Raw genomic sequence first — 21,379 nt, 5'->3', positions numbered from 1 at the left:
GAGGACAAAGACCCCCAAATTTGGGGAGGTGGAATCAGAGCACAGAGACCCCCAAATCTGGGGGCTTTGAAGGACAGAAACCCCCAAATTTTGGGACACCAAAAAACCCAGAACCCCCAAATTTGGGGTGATCAGAGGACAGAGAGCCCCAAATTTGGGGAGGTAGAATCAGAGCACAGAGACCCCCAAGTTTGAGGACACCAAAACACCCAGAACCCCCAAATTTGGGGTGATTAGAGGACAGAGAGCCCCAAATTTGGGGTGATTAGAGGACAGAGACCCCCAAATTGGGGGGGGGAAATCAGAGCACAGAGACCCCCAAATTTGGGGCCACCAAAACCCCCAAAACCCCCCAAATTTGAGGACACCAAAACCCCCAAATTTGGGGTGATTAGAGGACAGAGACCCCCAAATTGGGGGGGAAATCAGAGCACAGAGACCCCCAAATTTGGGGACACCAAAAAACCCAGAACCCCCCCCAAATTGGAGGGGGTGGGCACAAAGACCCCAAATGTGGGGGAGGTCAGAGCACAGAGACCCCCAAATTTGGGGGCTTTGAAGGACAGAGACCCCCAGATTTGGGGACACCAAAACACCCAAAACCCCCCAAATTTGAGGACACCAAAAAACCCAGAACCCCCAAATTTGGGGTGATCAGAGGACAGAGACCCCCAAATTGGGGGGGTTTGAAGGACAGAGACCCCCAAATTGGGGATGGGAACAGAGAGACCCCCAAATTGGGGGGGAGATCAGAGCACAGAGACCCCCAAATTTGGGGGGGTTTAAAGGACAGAGACCCCCAAATTTTGGGACACACCAAAAACCCAGAACCCCCAAAATTTGGGGGGGGTACGAAGACCCCAAATTTGGGGTGATCAGAGGACAGAGACCCCCAAATTGGGGGGGTTTGAAGGACAGAGACCCCCAAATTGGGGTGAGATCAGAGCACAGAACCCCCCAAATTTGGGGCCACCAAAACCCCCAAACCCCCCCAAATTTGGGGCCACCAAAACCCCCAAACCCCCCCAAATTTGAGGAGGTGGGGCCTGGAATCAGGGTGGGAATTTGGGAATTTGGGTTGGGGTCTCACCCTGGCCCACGGCGACGCTGAAGGGGCTGCGGGGAATGGGGACCCCCCCGAAGGTGACGTGCACCAGGTGGGGACCCTCGCTCTGGGGTTTGTAGGAGCAGCGGAAGCCCCCAGACCCACGATCCTCCAGCAGCGCCTCGGGGGTCCCACGGCGCCCGCTGGGGTCCACGATGGAGACCCCGACCTCGCCCGGGGCCCGCGCCTGTCACAGGGAGAGAGACCCCTTCCTCAAATTAGGGCGGGAATGGGGAGAATTCCTACAGAAATCCCCATGGAAATCCCAAAATTCCCACAGAAAACCCCATAAAAATCCCTAAAATACCCCCAGAGACCCCTCCCCAAATTCCCCGACCTCGCCCGGCCTGCGCCCTGTCACAGGGAGAGAGACCCCCTCCTCAAATTAGGGCGGGAATGGGGAGAATTCCTACAGAAATCCCCATAAAAATCCAAAATTCCCACAGAAATCCCCATAAAAATCCCCCTAAAAATCCCTAAAATACCCCCAGAGACCCCTCCTCAAATTAGGGCGGGAAGGGAGAATTCCTACAGAAATCCCCCTAAAAATCCCTCAAATACCCCCAGAGACCCCTCCTCAAATTAGGGTGGGAATGGGGAGAATTCCCAAAGAAATCCCCATGGAAATCCCAAAAATTCCCACAGAAAACCCCATAAAAATCCCCAAAATATCCCCATGGAAATCCCAAAAATTCCCACAGAAATCCCCATAAAAATCCCCTAAAAATCCCTAAAATACCCCCCAGAGACCCCTCCTCAAATTAGGGTGGGAAGGGGAGAATTCCCATAAAAATCCCCATAAAAATCCCCATGGAAATCCCATAAAAATCCCCATGGAAATCCCTAAAATACCCCAGAGACCCCTCCTCAAATTAGGGTGGGAATGGAGAATTCCCACAGAAAACCCCCTAAAAATCCCCCTAAAAATCCCCATGGAAATCCCAAAAATCCCCATAAAAATTCCCCTAAAAATCCCCATAAAAATCCCCAGAGACCCCTCCTCAAATTAGGGCGGGAAGGGGAAAATGCACAGGGAAATCCCCATAAAAATCCCCAAAATATCCCCATGGAAATCCCAAAAATCCCAAAAATTCCTACAGAAATCCCCATAAAAATCCCCATAAAAATCCCCAGAGACCCTTCCTCAAATTAGGGCGGGAATGGGGAAATTCCCATAAAAATCCCCATAAAAATCCCCGTGGAAATGCCTAAAATACCCCCAGAGACCCCTCCTCAAATTAGGGTGGAAGGGGAGAATTCCCATAAAAATCCCCATAAAAATCCCCCTAAAAATCCCTCAAATACCCCCCAGAGACCCCTCCTCAAATTAGGGTGGGAAGTGGAGAATGCACAGGGAAATCCCCATAAAAATCCCCAGAGACCCCTCCTCAAATTAGGGCGGGAAGGGGAGAATTCCCACAGAAAACCCCATAAAAATCCCAAAAATATCCCCAGAGACCCCTCCTCAAATTAGGGTGGGAAGGGGAGAATTCCTACAGAAATCCCCATGGAAATCCCAAAAATTCCCACAGAAATACCAAAAATCCCAAAAATCCCAAAATCCCAAATCCCCCAGAGACCCCGACCTCGCCCGGGCCCGCGCCTGTCACAGGGAGAGAGACCCCTCCTCAAATTAGGGCGGGAAGGGGGAGAATTCCCATAAAAATCCCCATAAAAATCCCCCTAAAAATCCCTAAAATACCCCCAGAGACCCCTCCTCAAATTAGGGCGGGAAGGGGAGAATTCCCAAAGAAATCCCCATAAAAATCCCCCTAAAAATCCCCATGGAAATCCCAAAAATTCTCACAGAAAACCCCATAAAAATCCCCAAAATATCCCCATGGAAATCCCAAAAATTCCCGAGGAAATCCCCACAGAAATCCCCATAAAAATCCCCATAAAAATCCCAAAAATTCCTACAGAGACCCCTCCTCAAATTAGGGTGGAAAGGGGAGAATTCCCATAAAAATCCCCATAGAAATCCCCATAGAAATCCCTAAAATACCCCCAGAGACCCCCCCCCAAATACCCCCATAGGACCCCCAAAAATTCCACCAGGACCCCCCAAACCCCCCCAGGACCCCCCAAACCCTCCCAGAATGTCCCAGGACCCCCCAAACTCCCCCCAAACCCTCCCAGAATCCCTGCCCAGGATCCCCAGACTCCCTCAGGACCCCCCAAAATCCCCCCCAAATACCCCACAAACTCCCCCCCAGGACCCCCCAAAATCCTCCCCAAACTCCCTCAGGACCCCCCCAAACTCACTCAGGACCCCCAAACCCTCCCAGAACCCCCACAAACTCCCCCTTAGGACCCCCAAAAATTCCCCCAGGAGCCCCCAGGACCCCCCAAACCCTCCCAGAATCCCCCCAGAATCCCCCCCAAACCTTCCCAGAACCCCCCCAAACACCCCACAAACTCCCCCTTAGGACCCCCAAAAACCCCCCCAGGACCTCCCAAACCTTCCCAGAACCCCCCAAAATACCCCAAAAACTCCCCCTTAGGACCCCCCAAAATCCCCCCCAAACCCTCCCATAATCCCCCAGAATCCCCCTCAAACTCACTCAGGACCCCCCAGTCCCCCTCAGGACCCCCCAAACCCCCCCAGGATCCCCTAAACCCCCCCAGGACCCCCCCCAAAATCCCCCCCAAACCCTCCCAAAATCCCCCCTAGGACCTCCCAAACTCCCTCAGGACCCCCCAGAATCCCCCCTCAGGACACCCAAATACCCCACAAACTCCCCCTTAGGACCCCCAAAAACCCCCCCAGGACCCCCCAAACCCCCCCCAAACCCTCCCAGAATCCCCCCAAATTCCCCACAAACTCCCCCATAGGAGCCCCCAACCCCCCCCAAATACCCCCATAGGACCCCCCAAAAATTCCACCAGGACCCCCCAAACCCCCCCAGGACCCCCCAAACCCTCCCAGAATCTCCCAGGACCCCCCAAACTCCCCCCAAACCCTCCCAAAATCCCTGCCCAGGATCCCCAGACTCCCTCAGGACCCCCCTAAATCCCCCCCAAATACCCCACAAACTCCCCCCAGGACCCCCCAAAATCCCCCCAAACCCCCCCAGGACCCCCCAAAATCCTCCCCAAACTCCCTCAGGACCCCCCCAAACTCACTCAGGACCCCCAAACCCTCCCAGAACCCCCACAAACTCCCCCTTAGGACCCCCAAAAATTCCCCCAGGAGCCCCCAGGACCCCCCAAACCCTCCCAGAATCCCCCCAGAATCCCCCCCAAACCTTCCCAGAACCCCCCCAAACACCCCACAAACTCCCCCTTAGGACCCCCAAAAACCCCCCCAGGACCTCCCAAACCTTCCCAGAACCCCCCAAAATACCCCAAAAACTCCCCCTAAAATCCCCCCAGGACCCCCCAAACTCATTCAGGACCCCCCAAATCCCTCCCAGGACCCCCCAAACCCCCCCCAAATACCCCACAAACTCCCCCATAGGACCCCCAAAAACAACACCAGGACCCCCCCAAACCCTCCCAGAATCCCCCCCAAACCTTCCCAGAACCCCCCCAAATACCCCACAAACTCCCCCTTAGGAGCCCCCAAACACCCCCAAATCCCCCAAATCCCCCCCAAACTTTCCCAGAACGCCCCCAAAAACCCCACAAACTCCCCCATAGGACCCCCAAAACCCCCCCAGGACCCCCCAAACCCCCCCGGACCCCCCAAAATCCCCCCCAAACCCCAACAAGACCCCCCAACCCCCCCCCCCAACAACCCACAAACTCCCCCTTAGGACCCCCAAAAATTCCCCCAGGACCCCCTAAACCCCTTCAGGACCCCCAAAATCCCCCCCAAACCCTCCCAAAATCCCCCCCCCAGGATCCCCAGACTCCCTCAGGACACCAGAAACCCCCCCAAATACCCCACAAACTCCCCCTTAGGACCCCCAAAAATCGCCCCAGGACCCCCCAAATCCCCTCAAACTCACTCAGGACCCCCCCAAACTCCTCTCCAGGACCCCCCAAACCCCCCAAAATCCCCCCAAACCCTCCCAGAATCCCCCCCAAACCTTCCTAGAACCCCCCCAAAAACCGCACAAACTCCCCCTTAGGACCCCCAAAAATCCCCCAGGACCCCCTAAACCCCCCCAGGACCCCCCAAAATCCCCCCCAAACCCCAACAAGACCCCCCAACCCCCCCCCAAATACCCCCCAAACTCCCCCCTAAGACCCCCAAAAACCCCCCCAGGACCCCCCAAACCCCCCCAGGACCCCCCCAAAACCCACCGGCGGTGCAGATGTCGAAGCTCGTGCTCTTGTTGGCCACGTTCCCCGTGGGCTCCAGCCCCGGCCCCGCCGCCGTCACCCGCGAGGCGTCGCCGGCCGCCCGCCCCACCTGCACCTCGAAGGGGCTCTTGGCGATGTGCTGGCCCGCGAACAGCACCGTCACCTGCGGGGGCACCCCGAAAATAGGGGGGGTCACGGGGAGGGACACCCCAAAAAATACCGGGAGCGAGGGAGGAACGGGGCAGGCGGGGAGGGCCTGAAAAGGGCCCCGAAAATGGCTCAGAAGGACCCAAAAATGGCTCAGAACGACCCAAAAATGGCTCAGAACGTGCCGAAAATGGTTCAGAATATCCCAAAAATGAATCAGGACCCCAAAAAATGGGGGGGTCACAGAGAGGGGAGACCCCAAAAAAAACCCCGGGAACAAGGGAGCAACGGGGGAGGCGGGAATGGGGGGAGAAACAGCCCCAAAAAACAGCCCCAAAAATGCCTCAGAACGAGCCAAAAATGGCTCAAAACGACCCAAAAGTGGCTCAGAAGGACCCAAAAGTGTCTTAGGGGGCCCCAAAAATGAATCAGGACCCCATAAAATGGGGGGGGTCACAGGGAGGGACACCCCGAAAAAACCCCGGGAGCGAGGGAGGAACGGGGGAGGCGGGAATGGGGGGAGAAACAGCCCGGAAATGGCTCAGAATGACCCAAAAGTGGCTCAGAACCTGCCAAAAATGGTTCTGAATATGAATCAGGACCCCAAAAAAATGGGGGGGTCACAGAGAGGGAAACCCCGAAAAAATCCCGGGAGCGAGGGAGGAATGGGGCGAGAAACTGCCCGAAAAGGGCTCAGAACGACCCAAAAATGGCTCAGAACGACCCAAAAATGGTTCAGAATGTCCCAAAAATTAATCCCCAAAAAAAAAACCCAAAAAATGGGGGGGTCACAGGGAGGGACACCCCGAAAAAACCCCGGGAGTGAGGGAGGAACGGGGGACCCGGGAATGGGGGGAGAAACAGCCTGAAAAGGGCTCAGAACGACCCAAAAATGGCTCAGAACGACCCAAAAATGGTTCCGAATGTCCCAAAAGTGGCTCAGAATGACCCAAAAGTGGCTCAGAATATCCCAAAAGTGTATTGGGGAGCCCTCGAAATTAATAGGGACCCCAAAAAATGGGGGGGGTTACAGAGAGGGACACCCCGAAAAAACCCCGGGAGCGAGGGGAGGAACGGGGGAGGTGGGGAGGGCCTGAAAAGGGCCCCGAAAATGGCTCAGAACGACCCAAAAATGGCTCAGAACGTGCCGAAAATGGTTCAGAATATCCCAAAAATGAATCAGGACCCCAAAAAAATGGGGGGGTCACAGAGAGGGAGACCCCAAAAAAAAACCCCGGGAACAAGGGAGCAACGGGGCAGGCGGGAATGGGGGGAGAAACAGCCCCGAAAATGCCTCAGAACGAGCCAAAAATGGCTCAAAACGACCCAAAAGTGGCTCAGAAGGACCCAAAAGTGTCTTAGGGGGCCCCAAAAATGAATCAGGACCCCATAAAATGGGGGGGTCACAGGGAGGGACACCCCGAAAAAATCCCGGGAGCAGGGGAGGAACAGGGGAGGAACAGGGGAGGCAGGGAGGGCCTGAAAAGGGCCCCAAAAATGGCTCAGAACGACCCAAAAATGGCTGAAAATGACCCCAAAAATGGCTCAGAACCCCCCTAAGAACATGCAAAATGTCTTGGGGAGCCCCAAAAATGAATCAGGACCCCAAAAAATGGGGGGGTCACAGGGAGGGAAACCCCGAAAAAATCCCCGGAGCGAGGGAGGAACAGCCTGAAAAGGGCCCCAAAAATGGCTCAGAACGACCCAAAAATGGCTCAGAACGACCCAAAAATGGCTCAGAACGCCCCCAAAATCAATGGGGAACCCCAAAATTCCCCAGAACCCCCTAAAAATTAACTGGGGACCCCCAGAAATGCCCCAGGACCCCCACCCCAAAATTAATCAGGGACCACAAAAAATGCCCTGAAACGCCCCCAAAATGAATCGGGGACCCCCAAAATCGGGCAGGGAACCCCAAAATGAATCAGGGACCCCCAAAATCGGTCGGGGACCCCCCAAAATGAATCGGGGACCCCCCAAAATGAATCAGGGACCCCCAGAATCGGTCGGGGACCCCCCAAAATGAATCGGGGAACCCCAAAATGAATCGGGGACCCCCCCAAATGAATCGGGGACCCCCAGAATCAGTCGGGGACCCCCCAAAATGAATCAGGGACCCCCAAAATCGGTCAGGGAACCCTAAAATGAATCGGGGACCCCCCAAAATCGGTCAGGGACCCCCAAAATGAATTGGGACCCCCAAAATCGGTCAGGGAACCCTAAAATGAATCAGGGACCCCCCAAATGAATCGGGGACCCCCAAAATGGGGCGGGGACCCCCCGACCTTGTGGACGCCGGTGACTTTGGGCACGTAGGACACGGAGAACGTTCGGTTCTTGTCATTGTTGGGCACCACCTTGGCCTGGGGAGGGGGCACCAGGGTCAGAACCCCCCAAAATTATCCAAAAAAAACCCCAAAACTCCCCCAAAATTCAACTCATCCCCCCCTCCCCAAAACCCTCAAAAAAAAACCCAAAATACCCCCAAAATCCCCCAAAATCCCCCAAAATCCAACAGGCACAGAGACCCCCCCCACCCCTAAATCTTCCCAGACCCCAACCCTGAGCCCCCCCCACCCCACCCCAAATTTCCCAGGAATTCCCTGGACTCTCCCTAGCTCCAAAAACCTCAACAAAACCTAAAAACTGCCCCAAAAATACCCCAAAATACCCCCAAAAACACCCCAAACCCTCCCAAAATACCCCAAAGCACCCCCAAAATACCCCAAATCACCTCCAAAATAACCCAAACCCTCCCAAAATACCCCAAACCCTCCCAAAATACCCCAAACCCTCCCAAAATATCCCAAACCCTCCCAAAATAACCCAAACCACCCCCAAAATATCCCAAACCCTCCCAAAATATCCCAAACCCTCCCAAAATACCCCAAAACCCACCAGGACCCCCCAAAGCCCCCGAAATCCACCCCAAAACTCCCCCAAAATCCCGAATGTCCCCCAAAATACCCCCAAAAACCCCCCAAAATACCCCAAAACCCACCAGAACCCCCAAAATCCCCTAAACCCACCCCAAAACTGCCCCCAAATCCATCCCAAATCTCCCCCAAAATCCCCCAAACCCACCCCCAAACCCACCCAAATCCATCCCAAATCTCCCTCAAAATACCCCCAAAAACCCCCAAATTCCCCCTAAAATACCCCAAAATCCCTCCCAAACCCCCCAGGACCCCCCAAAGCCCCCGAAATCCACCCCAAAACTCCCCAAACCATCCCAAATCTCCCTCAAAATACCCCCAAAAACCCCCAAATTCCCCCTAAAATACCCCAAACCCTCCCAAAATACCCCAAAACCCACCAGGACTCCCCAAAGCCCCCAAAATCCACCCCAAAACTCCCCCAAAACCACCCCAAATCTCCTTCAAAATACCCCAAACAACCCCCAAAAAAACCCCCAAATTCCCCCCAAAATACCCCAAAATCCCTCACAAATCCCTCAGGACCTCCCAAAGCCCCCGAAATTCACCCCAAAACCATCCCAAATGTCCCCCAAAATCCCCCACACCCACTCCCAAACCCACCCAAATCCATCCCAAATCTCCCTCTAAATACCCCCCAAACCCCTTAAAAAACCCTCAAAAAACCCCCCAAATTCCCCCCAAAAAACCCCAAAATCCCTCCCAAACCCCTCAGGACCCCCCAGGACCCCCCAGGACCCCCCAAATCCCCCCCAAATCCCCCCCAAATCCCCCCGACCTCCTCGCGGTGCCCGTCGGGGTCCTCGACGTAGACCAGCACCTCGCCCTGCCCCGCGCTGATCGTCTCCACCGTGAACTCAGCGCGCTGCTGCACCACGTTCCCGGTGGGCTCGATCCCTGACAGAGACCCCAGACTCAATTTGGGGGTCCTGGAATGACCCTGGGGGTCCCAGAGCTGTCCCAGGGGTCCTAAACCCACCCTGAGGGTCCTAAACTCGCCCTAAACCCACCCTAAACCCACCCCAATCCCACCAGTCCCACCCAAACTGGGAGCGCTGCTGCACCACGTTCCCGGTGGGCTCGATCCCTGTGGGACCCCAGACCCAAATTGGGGGTCCTGAACCCACCCTGGGGGTCCTGAACCCACCCCAAACCCACCCCAAACCCACCCTAAATCCACCAATACCCCCTGAACCCACCCTGGGGGTCCTGAACCCACCCTGAGGGTCCCAAACCCACCCCAAATCCACCCCAATCCTCCCCAAACTGGGAGCGCTGCTGCACCACGTTCCCGGTGGGCTTGATCCCTGCGGGACCCCAGACCCAATTTCGGGGTCCTGGAATGACCCTGGGGGTCCCAGAGCTGTCCCAGGGGTCCTAAACCCAACCTGAGGGTCCTAAACCCACCCTGGGGGTCCTAAACCCACCCCAAACCCACCCCAATCCCACCCCAATCCCATCAATCCCCCCCAAACTGGGAGCGCTGCTGCACCACGTTCCCAGTGGGCTCGATCCCTGACAGAGACCCCAGACCCAAATTGGGCTCCTGAACCCACCCTGGGGGTCCCAGAGCTGTCCCAGGGGTCCTAAACCCACCCTAAGCCCACCCTAAACCCACAGAACTCCCAGGGGTCTTGGGGACCCCCTCTCCCCCACAGGCCCTGGACCTCTTTGGGGTCACATTTGGGGCTCCCCCCTTTCCCACCCCCCAATTTGGGGGTCCCAGCTCCCCCTCACCTGGCCCATAGGCCCTGGACCTTTTTAGGATCAAGTTTGGGGCTCATTTCCCATTTTCCACCCCCCAAATTTGGGGGTCCCGGGGGTCTCAGCCCTCCCCTCACCTGGTCCATAGGCCCTGGACCTTTTTGGGGTTGAGTTTGGGGCTCATTTCCCACCCCTCACCCCCCCAATTTGGGGGTCCCAGTCCCCCCTCTTCCCCACAGGCCTTGAACCTTTTTGGGGTCAAGTTTGGGGCTCATTTCCCACCCCCACCCCCCAAATTTGGGGATCCCGGGGGTCCCAGCCCCCCTCACCTGGCCCATAGGCCCTGGACCTCTTTGGGGTCACATTTGGGGCTCCCCATCTCCCACCCCCCAATTTTGGGGGTCCCAGCCCCCCCTCACCTGGCCCATAGGCCCTGGACCTTTTTGGGGTCACATTTGGGGCTCCCCATTTCCCACCCCCCAAATTTGGGGGTCCCAGCCCCCCTCACCTGGCCCATAGGCCCGAGCCTTCTTGGGGTTGAGTTTGGGGCGCAGGGGCGCCCCCGGTTTGAGCTTGGCCTTGGGGAACTGGCTCAGGTAGGTCATGACCGAGTGCTCGTCCACATTGGGGTCCACGATCTCCTCGGGGGTGATCACCTGTGGGGACAGGACAGGGACATCAGGACAGGGACAGGGGACAGGGGACATCAGGACAGGGACAGGGACAGGGACAGGGACAGGGACACCAGCATGGGGACAGGGACAGGGACAGGGACAGGGACATCAGGACAGGGACAGGGACATCAGCACAGGGACAGGGGACATCAGGACAGGGACAGGGACAGGGGACATCAGAACAGGGACATCAGCACAGGGACAGGGACATCAGGACAGGGACAGGGGACAGGGACAGGGACAGGGACAGGGACATCAGAACAGGGACAGGGACAGGGACAGGGACATCAGAACAGGGACATCAGAACAGGGACAGGGACACCAGCATGGGGACATCAGCACGGGGGACATCAGCACAGGGACAGGGACATCAGAACAGGGACAGGCACAGGGGACAGGGGACATCAGAACAGGGACACCAGCAAAGGGACAGGGGACGGGGGACATCAGCATGGGGACATCAGCACAGGGACATCAGGACAGGGACAGGGACAGGGACAGGGGACATCAGCAAAGGGACAGGGACAGGGGACAGGCGACAGGGTCAGGGCCAGTATCAGGGGGTGTCCCCAGTGTCCCCAGTGTCCCCTGCAGGGACAGGGCCAGTGTCGGGTGTCCCCAGTGTCCCAGTGTCCCCAGTGTCCCCATTGTCCCCGTGTCCCCGTGTCCCCGGTGTCCCCAGTGTCCCCATTGTCCCAGTGTCCCCGTGTCACCTGGGGGATGCCCAGCCACTCCTCCGCCTGCTGCATGGCCTCGCGCGCGTTCTCCACGGGGCGGTTGGGGTTCCACGAGTCCCAGTCGGGGCACAGGCCTGGGGACACACACAGGGGACACACAGGGGACACGGGGGACACGGGGGACCGGGGTCAGCCTGGGGCCAACAGTGCCACCAGTGCCATTCCCAGTGTCCCAGTGCCCATCCCAGTGTCCCCAGTGTCCCCAGTGCCATTTTCGGTGCTCCCAGTGCCCATCCCAGTGCCATCCCAGTGTCCCCAGTGTCCCCAGTGTCCCCAGTGCCCACCCCAGTGTCCCCAGTGTCCCCAGCCCTGCCATACCCAGGGCACAGCTGTCCACCAGCGCCCCCAGGGCCCATTCCCAGTGCCATCCCAGTGTCCCCAGTGTCCCCAGCATCCCTCACCCGGGGCACAGCTGTCCACCAGTGCCCCCAGTGCCATCCCAGTGCTCCCAGTGCCCATCCCAGTGTCCCCAGTGCCATCCCAGTGTCCCCAGTGTCCCCAGTGTCCCCAGGGTCCCTCACCCGGGGCACAGCTGTCCACCAGCGCCCCCAGGGCCCATCCCAGTGTCCCCAGTGTCCATCCCAGTGCCATCCCAGTGCCCCCAGTGCCATCCCAGTGCCCCCAGTGCCCATCCCAGTGCCCATCCCAGTGCCCCCAGTGCCCATCCCAGTGCCCATCCCAGTGCTCCCAGTGCCCCCAGCACCATTCCCAGTGTCCCCAGTGTCCCCAGCGTCCCTCACCCGGGGCACAGCTGTCCACCAGTGCCCATCCCAGTATCCCCAGTGCCCACCCCAGTGTCCCCAGTGTCCCCAGCCCTGCCATACCCGGGGCACAGCTGTCCACCAGTGCCCCCAGGGCCCATTCCCAGTGTCCCCAGTGCCCATCCCAGTGCCACCCCAGTGTCCCCAGGTCCCCAGGGTCCCTCACCCGGGGCACAGCTGTCCACCAGCGCCCCCAGGGCCCTCCCGCTCTGCCAGTCCTTGCTGAAGTTGGTGATGGGCAGCTGGGGCAGCCGGTTCTGGATCCAGCCCAGCAGCCGCTGCTTCGGCGTCTGGCGCTTGGCCTCCTCCTCATCCTCCTCGTCCCACATGGGCATGGAGATGGAGTAGTGCAGGATCAGCGTCCAGATCAGCCCCAGGATCAGCTTCAGGTTCCCATCCACGATGGCTTTGCTGTCTGGGGGGACATCGGGGACATTGGGGACATCGGGGACATCAGGGGACATTGGGGACACCAGGGACACCAGGGGTGTCTGGGGTATCAGGGACACTGGGGCAGGATCAGGGCCCAGGTGAGCCCCAGGATGGGTTCAGGTTCCTGCCCACGATGGCTTTGCTGTATGGGGGGACATTGGGGACATCGGGGACAATGGGGACATTGGGGACACTGGGGGTGTCTGGGGTATCAGGGACATTGGGGTACTGGTGACACTGGGGACTCTGGGGACACCGGGGACATTGGGGACACCGGGGAGGGCACAGGGCAGGATCAGGGCCCAGATCAGCCCCAGGATCAGCTTCAGGTTCCTGCCCACGATGGCTTTGCTGTCTGGGGGGACAATGGGGACAATGGGGACATTGGGGACACTGGGGGTGTCTGGGGTATCAGGGACATTGGGGCAGGATCAGGGCCCAGGTGAGCCCCAGGATCAGCTTCAGGTTCCCGTCCACGATGGCTTTGCTGTCTGGGGGGACATCGGGGACATCGGGGACATTGGGGACATTGGGGACATTGGGGACAGCAGAGACATTGGGGACAGCAGGGACATCAGGGGACATTGGGGACAGCAGGGACATTGGGGTATGTGGGGTATCAGGGACACTGGGGCAGGATCAGGGCCCAGGTGAGCCCCAGGATGGGTTCAGGTTCCCGCCCACGATGGCTTTGCTGTCTGGGGGAACATTGGGGACAATGGGGACATTGGGGACACTGGGGACAGCAGGGACAATGGGCACACCGGGGACATGAGAGAGCAGGGGCATCAGGGGACAGGGAGGGACACGGCAGGACGAGGATGGGGCGGACAAGGGGACACAAGGGGGGGCATGGGATGGGGGGGGACACTGGGGACACCCTGAAAGGACAGGGGACACTGGGGACACCAGGGGACACCAGGGGACACCCTGCAGGGATTGGGGACACTGGGGACACCCCACAGGGACAGGGGACACTGGGGACACCAGGGGACACCAAGGGACACCCTGCAGGGATTGGGGACACTGGGGGACACCCCGAAAGGACAGGGGACACCGGGGGACACCCTGCAGGGATTGGGGACACCCTACAGGGACAGGGGACACCAGGGACACCCCATAAGGACAGGGGACATTGGGGACACCCTGAAAGGACAGGGGACACCGGGGGACACCCTGCAGGGATTGGGGACATTGGGGACACCCTACAGGGACAGGGGACACTGGGGACACCCTGCAGGGATTGGGGACACTGGGGACACCCCAAAAGGACAGAGGACATCAGGGGCCACCCCGGGCTGGTGACAGCTCAGTGCCACCACAAGGGGCGGGGACAGGACAGGGCTCAGGTCGGGGACACCTGGGGACACCTGGGGACACCCCGAGGCCACAGCACGGGGGTCCCGTTGGGGACAGGGGGCGCTGCCGGAGGTTTTGGGGTCCCCATGAAGAATTTTGGGGTCCCGGGTGTGTCCCCAAATCCCCATTAACACTTTGGGGTCCTGGGCGTGTCCCCAATCCCCATTGAGGTTTTGGGGTCCCAGGCGTGTCCCCAAGTGTCCTTTGGGGTCCCGGGTGTGTCCCCAAGTCCCCGCTGTGGTTTTGGGGTCCCAGGCGTGTCCCCGAGTCCCTGCTGAGGTTTTTGGGGTCCTGGGCGTGTCCCCAAGTCCCCATTGAGGTTTTGGGGTCCCGGGTGTGTCCCCAAGTCCCCATTGAGGTTTTGGGGTCCCAGGCGTGTCCCCAAGTGCCCTTTGGGGTCCCAGGCGTGTCCCCACGTCCCTGCTGAGGTTTTGGGGTCCCAGGCGTGTCCCCGAGTCCCTGCTGAGGTTTTGGGGTCCTGGGTGTGTCCCCACACCCCTGCAGCATTTTTGGCTTCCAGTTCCTGTTCCTGCCTTTGGGGTTTTGGGGTGTGGCCCCACCCCCCCCACCTGCGGTTTTTGGGGTGTCCGGGCGTGGCCCCAAATCCCTTTTGGGGTTTCAGGGTGTCAGGGCCGGCTCCCAGCTCCCCCCACTGCTTTGGGGTCCCTTTTGGGGTCCCTGGGCCAGGCCCCAAATCCCTTTGAGGGTTTTTGGGGGTGTCCGGAGCGTCCCCAGTTCCTGTTACCAGTTTTGGGGTCCCTTTTGGGGTTTTTGGGGTTTCTGGGGTGTCTCCAGTTCCCATCACCGGTTTTGGGGTCCCTTTGGGGGTCTCCTTTGGGGTTTTTGGTCTCTCAGCCCTGTCCTGTGCCCGTTCCCATTTTTAGGGTCCTTTTTGGGGTTTTTGGGCTCTCGGGGCCGGTTCCCAGACTCCGGCCCCGTTTCTGGGGTCCCTTTTGGGGTTTTTGGAGTGTCCGGGGTGTCCCGAGTTCCCGTTCCCATTTCTGGGGTCCCTTTTGGGGTTTTTGGGGTGTCCCCAGCTCCCATTCCCGTTTTTGGGGTCCCTTTTGGGGTTTTCGGGATCTCGGGGCCGTGCCCCATCCCCGTTCCCGTTTTTGGGGTCCCTTTTGGGATTTTTGGGGTGTCCCGAGTTCCCGTTCCCGTTTCTGGGGTCCCTTTTAGGGTTTTTGGCCGTCTCCGGGTGTCCCCAGTTCCTGTCCAGGTTTTTGGGGTCCCTTTTGGGATTTTTGGGGTATCCCCAGCTCCCATTCCCGTTTTCGGGGTCCCTTTTAGGGTTTTTGGAGTGTCCGGGGTGTCCCCGGTCCCCGTCCCCATTTTCGGGGTCCCTTTCGGGGTTCCCGCCCCTCCCCGGGTGTCCCCAAATCCCCCCCGGGGTCTCCCCCTCTCCCCGCCCCCCTCGCGCGGGTTTTTTTGGGGGGGAGGGGCCCCGGCCCGGCCCCGCCCCCGCTCCGGGGGGGGGGGATTTTGGGGGGAGGGGGAGGGGCGGGGCCGGGGTGGGGGATGGGCCGCGGCCCCTCCCCCCCCCGCTCCAGCATTTTTTGGCCTTATAAGGGCTCGGCCACGGCCGAGGCCACGCCCCCAGCCCCACCCCCCCGGGACCCCCCCCCCCCAAAAAAAAAAAACCAACCGGGACCCCCCCAGAACCCCCCCAGGACCCCCCCGAGCCCCGCAAGCGCCGCCCCCTCCCCAAATTCCCAAATTCCCAAATTCCCAAATTCCCGCCGGGACCGGAGCCTCCCCAATCCCCCCCCCCCCTTTAATTTTGGGGTCGCCCCAAATTCGGGGAGGGGGGAGACCCTAAAAATTGGGGGGGGGGGGTCCTAAATTGAGGGAGGGGGTCTCAAATTGAGGGGGGAGGGCGCAAATTGAGGGGGGGGTCCTAAATTAGGGGCGTGTCCCAAATTTTGGGGGGGGGGGGTCTCAAACGGAGCCCCCAGGGATGGGATTTTGGGGGGGGGGGGGGGGGGGGTCTCCAAAACCCCGCCCTAAATATGGGGGGGGGGGGGTCCCCAAATTATTCCTGGGGGGGTCCCATAAAGGGGAGGGGTCTCAGGACCCCCCCCCATCACTCCGGGGTTATTTGGGGAGGGGTCTCCGCACCCCAAAATTATCGGGGGGGGGGGGGTTCGGCCTCCCCCAATTTTGGGACCCCCCCCACCCCAATTTCGGGGTCGTTTTTTGGGGGGGGGGTCGCCCCAATCGGGACCAATTGGATTCTCCCCCTCTCGGAGACCCCTCCCCAATTTTGGGGTCTCCCAGCGGATCCCCCCCCTCCATTTTTGGGCTCGTCCACGACCCCTCCCCAATTTCCGGGGCCTTTTGGGGTCGGGGTCCCGCCCCCCTTCCTCCCCATTAAAACCAGTTCGAGTTTCCCTTTCCCAGAGACCCCTCCCCATTTTGGGGCTCTCCCAGTTTCACCCCCCCCCCCCCATTTCCGGGGGTCCTGCAGGAGCCCCCTCCCCAATTCCCACAATTCCCGAGCCCATTTTGGGCCGAATTCGCCGCTTTTTTCGCTTTTTCACCGCCCGGACCCCGCCCCTTCCTCCGCAGGCCGGGGGTGCCCCTGCCGACCCCTCCCCACATTTCCGAGCTCCTCCACGACCCCCTCCCCAATTCCCGAGCCCCGTTTTGGGGCAGAATTCTCCATTTTTCACCAACACAAACCCCCGGAATCTCCTTTTTTTTTTTCCCCAAAAATCCGATTTTCTCCTCAATTCCCCCCAATTCCCCCGCGGAGTTTTTTGGGTTTTTTTGGGGGGGGGTCGCACGCCCCCTCCCCAATTTCCGGGCCCATTTTCAGAGCTTTTTTCCACCTCGTTTTCACCAACACAAACACCCGGAATCTCCTTTTTTTCCCCCAAAATTCCAACTCCTCCGTAACTCCCACGCCCCCCCAAACTTTACAGGGGGCCTTGGTCGCCCCCTCCCCAATTTCTGAGCTCCTTTTAAGACGTTTCTGCCCCAATCCAAGCACTCAAATCTCCTTTTTTCCCCCCAAAATTCCAACTCCTCCCTAACTCCCAGCTCCTTCCCAACCTCCCCAAACTTCCCTAGAGGGCCTTGGTCGCCCCCTCCCCAATTTCCGAGCCCTTTCCGGGACGTTTTTACCCTTTCCTCACCAAATAAACCGCTCAAATCTCATTTTTTTCCCCCCAAAATTTCAACTCCACCATAACTCCCCACACCCCCCAAGCTCCTCGGGCCCCCTCCCCAATTTCTGAGCCTCTTCTGGGACGTTTTTTACCCTTTCCTCACCACACAAACCGCTCAAATCTCACTTTTTTCCTCCAAAATTTCCAATTCTCACCCCCCTCCCTACTCCCCGGGCCACCCCTCGGGCCCCCTCCTCAATTTCTGGGACCTTTCTAGGACGTTTTTACCCTTTCCTCACCAAATAAACTGCTCAAATCTGATTTTTTTCCCCCAAAATTCCAACTCTCAAGCCCTCCCTACCCCCTGGGCCGCTCTGCTCGCCCCCTCCCCAATTTCCGAGCCCCTTTCTGAGCCCTTTCTGGGACGTTTCCAGCCTTTCTTCACCAAATAAACTGCTCAAATCTCACTTTTTTTCCCAAAATTCCAACTCCACCATAACTCCTGCACCCCCTCCTCAATTTCTGAGCCCCTTTCTGGGACCTTTCTGGGACGTTTCTGGGACGTTTCCAGCCTTTCCTCACCAAATAAACCACTCAAATCTCACTTTTTTTCCCAAAATTCCAACTCCACCATCACTCCCACACCCCCCAAGCTCCTCGGGCCCCCCTCCCCCAATTTCCGAGCCCCTTTCTGAGCCCCTTTCTGGGACCTTTCTGGGACCTTTCTGGGACGTTTCCAGCCTTTCCTCACCAAACAAACCGCTCAAATCTCACTTTTCCCCCCCAAAATCCCAACTCCACCATAACTCCCACACCCCCCAAGGCCCAGGCCGCCCCTCGGGCCCCCTCCCCAATTTCTGAGCCCCTTTCTGAGCCCCTTTCTGAGCCCTTTCTGGGACGTTTCCACCCTTTCTTCACCACACAAACCGCCCCAAATCTCATTTTTTCCCCCCAAAATCCCAACTCCACCATCACTCCCACACCCCCCAAACCCCCTGAGCCCCCTCCCCATCCCCTCCACGCCCCCCAAGCCCCTCACCGATGGACACCAGCTTGATGTTCTCCCTCTCCAGGAACTCCAGCGCCACCGAGACGTTCTCCAGCTGCATCTGGCGGAAGGTGGGGCGCGCGTTGTACTTGCGGCCCATCTGCTTCTGGCTGAGCACCTCGAGCAGCGCGATCAGCCTCAGCCCGTCGCCCAGGTCGGTCTGCAGGTTGCCCACGCGTTTCTGGACGCACTTGAGGTGCTCGTTGCACCAGCGGGTGAAGGTGTTCTGCTGGATGCGCTTCCAGGGCGCGTCCTCCGCCAGGTCCTTCTCGGTCGCCGGCATCTCGGCGGCCTCCGCTGCTGCCGCCGCCGGCTCCGAGCGGCCCCCGCCCGCCCGGCGCGGCCGCGCTCATGGTGCGGGGGGGCCCCGGGGGCGGGGAGGCTGCGGGGAGGGACCGGGAGAGGAGGGAGGGGAGAGAGGGGAGAGAGAGGGGAGGGAGGGAGGGGTTAGAGAGGGGAAAGGATAACGGGGGAAAGGATAACGGGGGAAATGATAACGGGGAAATAATGGGGGAAATAATGGGGGGAAATGATAACGGGGAAATGATAATGGGGGAAATGATAATGGGGGAAATAACGGGGGAAAGGATAACGGGGGAAATGATAATGGGGGAAATAATGGGGGAAATGATAATGGGGGAAATAATGGGGGAAATAACGGGGGAAATAATGGGGGAAATGATAACGGGGGAAATGATAACGGGGAAATGATGGGGGAAAGGATAACGGGGGAAATAATGGGGGAAATGATAAGGGGGAAATGATAATGGGGGAAATAATAACGGGGGAAATGATAATGGGGGAAATAATGGGGGAAATAATGGGGGAAATAATGGGGGAAATGATAACGGGGAGAGCCGGATATTGGGGAGGGGGGGGGGTGATAAAGGGAGCCGGGTAATGGGGAGGGTTAATGAGGGAGGGTTAATGAGGGAGGGTTAATGAGGGAGGGTTAATGAGGGAGGGTTCTAATAACGGGTGAGCGTGGTAACGGGGAGTGTTAATAATGGGGAGCGTTAAATAACGGGGAGCGTTAATAACGGGGCATTCTAATAATGGGTGAGCGCAATAACAGGGGAGTGTTAATAATGGGGAGCGTTAATAACGGGGAGGGTTAATGAGGGAGGGTTAATGAGGGAGGGTTAATGAGGGAGGGTTCTAATAACGGGGGATTCTAATAACGGGTGAGCGCGGTAATGGGGAGTGTTAATAACGGGGCATTCTAATAATGGGTGAGCGCAATAACGGGGCGTGTTAATAAGGAGGAATGTTGTTAATAACGGGGAGTGTTAATAACGGGCAATGTTAATAACGGGGAATGTTAATGAGGGAGGATTCTAATAATGGGTGAGCGCGGTAACGGGGAGTGTTAATAACGGGGAGCGTTAATAACGGGGAGTATTAATAATGGGGAGTCTTAATAACGGGCCGTGTTAATGAGGGAGGGTTCTAATAACGGGTGAGCGCGGTAATGGGGAGTGTTAATAATGGGGAGCGTTAATAACGGGGAGCGTTAATAACGGGGGAGCCCAGAATGAGGAGATCCTGATAATGGGGGGGGGGGTGGTAACAGGATCCGGGGAGGGTTAATGAGGGAGGGTTAATGAGGGAGGGTTAATGAGGGAGGGTTCTAATAATGGGGGATTCTAATAACGGGTGAGCGCGGTAACGGGAGCGTTAATAACGAGGAGTGTTAATAATGGGGAGTGTTAATAATGAGGAGTGTTAATAACGGGAAGTGCTAATAACGGGGAGCATTAATAACGAGGAGTGTTAATAATGGGGAGTGTTAATAACGGGGAGTGTTAATAACGAGCAATGTTAATAACGGGGAGTGTTAATGAGGGAGGGTTCTAATAACGGGGCGTGTTAATGATGGGCAGTGTTAATAACGGGGAGTGTTAATAACGGGGAGTGCTAATAACGAGCAATGTTAATAACGGGGAGTGCTAATAAGGGAGGGTTCTAATAATGGGGAGCGTTAATAATGGGCAGTGTTAATAAACGGGGGAGCCCAGAATGGGGAGATCCTGATAATGGGCGGGGGGGGGTCTTGATAATGGGATCCAGATAACGGGGAGTGTTAATGAGGGAGGGTTCTAATAACGGGCAGTGTTAATAATGGGCAGCGTTAATAATGGGCAGCGTTAATAATGGGCAGTGTTAATAATGGGGAATGTTAATAATGGGGAATGTTAATAATGGGGAGTGTTAATAATGGGGAGCGTTAATAAGGGGGAGTGTTAATAATGGAGGATTCTAATAACGGGGGGGAGTGTTAATAAGGGGGAGCCTAATAACGCGGGAGCCTGATAATGAGGGACCCCAAAAAGGGGGGGCAGCTGATAATGGGGGAGCCCAATAATGGGGGAGTGCAATGATGGGGGACCCCAATAACGGGAGATCCCGATAACGGAGGATTCTAATAACGGGGGGTGTTAATAACGGGGGATCCTAATGAGGAGGGAGACTAATAATGGGAGATCCTAATAATGGGGGAGCCTAATAATGGGAGATCCTAATAATGGGGGGCCTAATAATGGGGGGAGCCTAATAATGGGGGGCCTAATAATGGGGGATCCTAATAATGGGGGAGCCTAATAATGGGGGGGCCTAATAATGGGGGGGGCCTAATAATGGGGGGATCCTAATAATGGGGGATCCTGATAATGGGGGGGGCCTAATAATGGGGGGCCTAATAATGGGGGAGCCTAATAATGGGGGATCATGATAATGAGGACCCCAAAATCCAATTATTAGGGAGATCCTAATAATGGGAGATCCTGAAAATGAGGAATGTTAATAATGGGGGATCCTCATAATGGAGGATCCTAATAATGGGAGATCCTAATAACGGGGGAGCCCAAAATGGAAGATCCTAATTACAGGAGATCCCGATAATTGGGGAGCCTAATTACAGGAGATCCTGATAACAGAGGATTCTGATAAGGGCTGAGTGTGATAATGTGGAATATTGGTAACGGGGGATCCCAATGATGGGGGACCCCAAAACGGGGAGATGCTGATAACAGGGAGCGTGATAACGGGAGATGCTGATAACGGAGGGTTTTAATAACGGGTAATTAAAATTAGGTAACGAGCCTAATGATGGAGA

General features: G+C 57.7%; 1 protein-coding gene across 1 annotated transcript in view; it reads right to left on the bottom strand.

Moving 5' to 3' along the window:
* The window catches only part of FLNA (filamin A), a 62,750-nt gene extending 44,140 nt beyond the window's left edge, over positions 1-18,610 (bottom strand). The window contains 9 exon segments of the mRNA XM_071420417.1: positions 1,091-1,274; positions 2,692-2,708; positions 5,357-5,519; positions 7,789-7,866; positions 9,218-9,336; positions 10,652-10,799; positions 11,531-11,628; positions 12,482-12,730; positions 18,256-18,610. Coding sequence (XP_071276518.1) covers positions 1,091-1,274; positions 2,692-2,708; positions 5,357-5,519; positions 7,789-7,866; positions 9,218-9,336; positions 10,652-10,799; positions 11,531-11,628; positions 12,482-12,730; positions 18,256-18,547 — 1,348 coding nt within the window. The 5' untranslated portion in view covers positions 18,548-18,610.
* Between the last annotated feature and the right edge of the window lie 2,769 nt (positions 18,611-21,379).

This window comes from Agelaius tricolor, unplaced genomic scaffold (assembly GCF_023055355.1).
Source record: "Agelaius tricolor isolate 1412-34295 unplaced genomic scaffold, bAgeTri1.0.p SCAF_139, whole genome shotgun sequence".
Classification (NCBI taxonomy): Eukaryota; Metazoa; Chordata; class Aves; order Passeriformes; family Icteridae; genus Agelaius; species Agelaius tricolor.
Note: the sequence above shows the minus strand (reverse complement) of the source record. Positions and strands in the feature narration are given on the sequence as shown.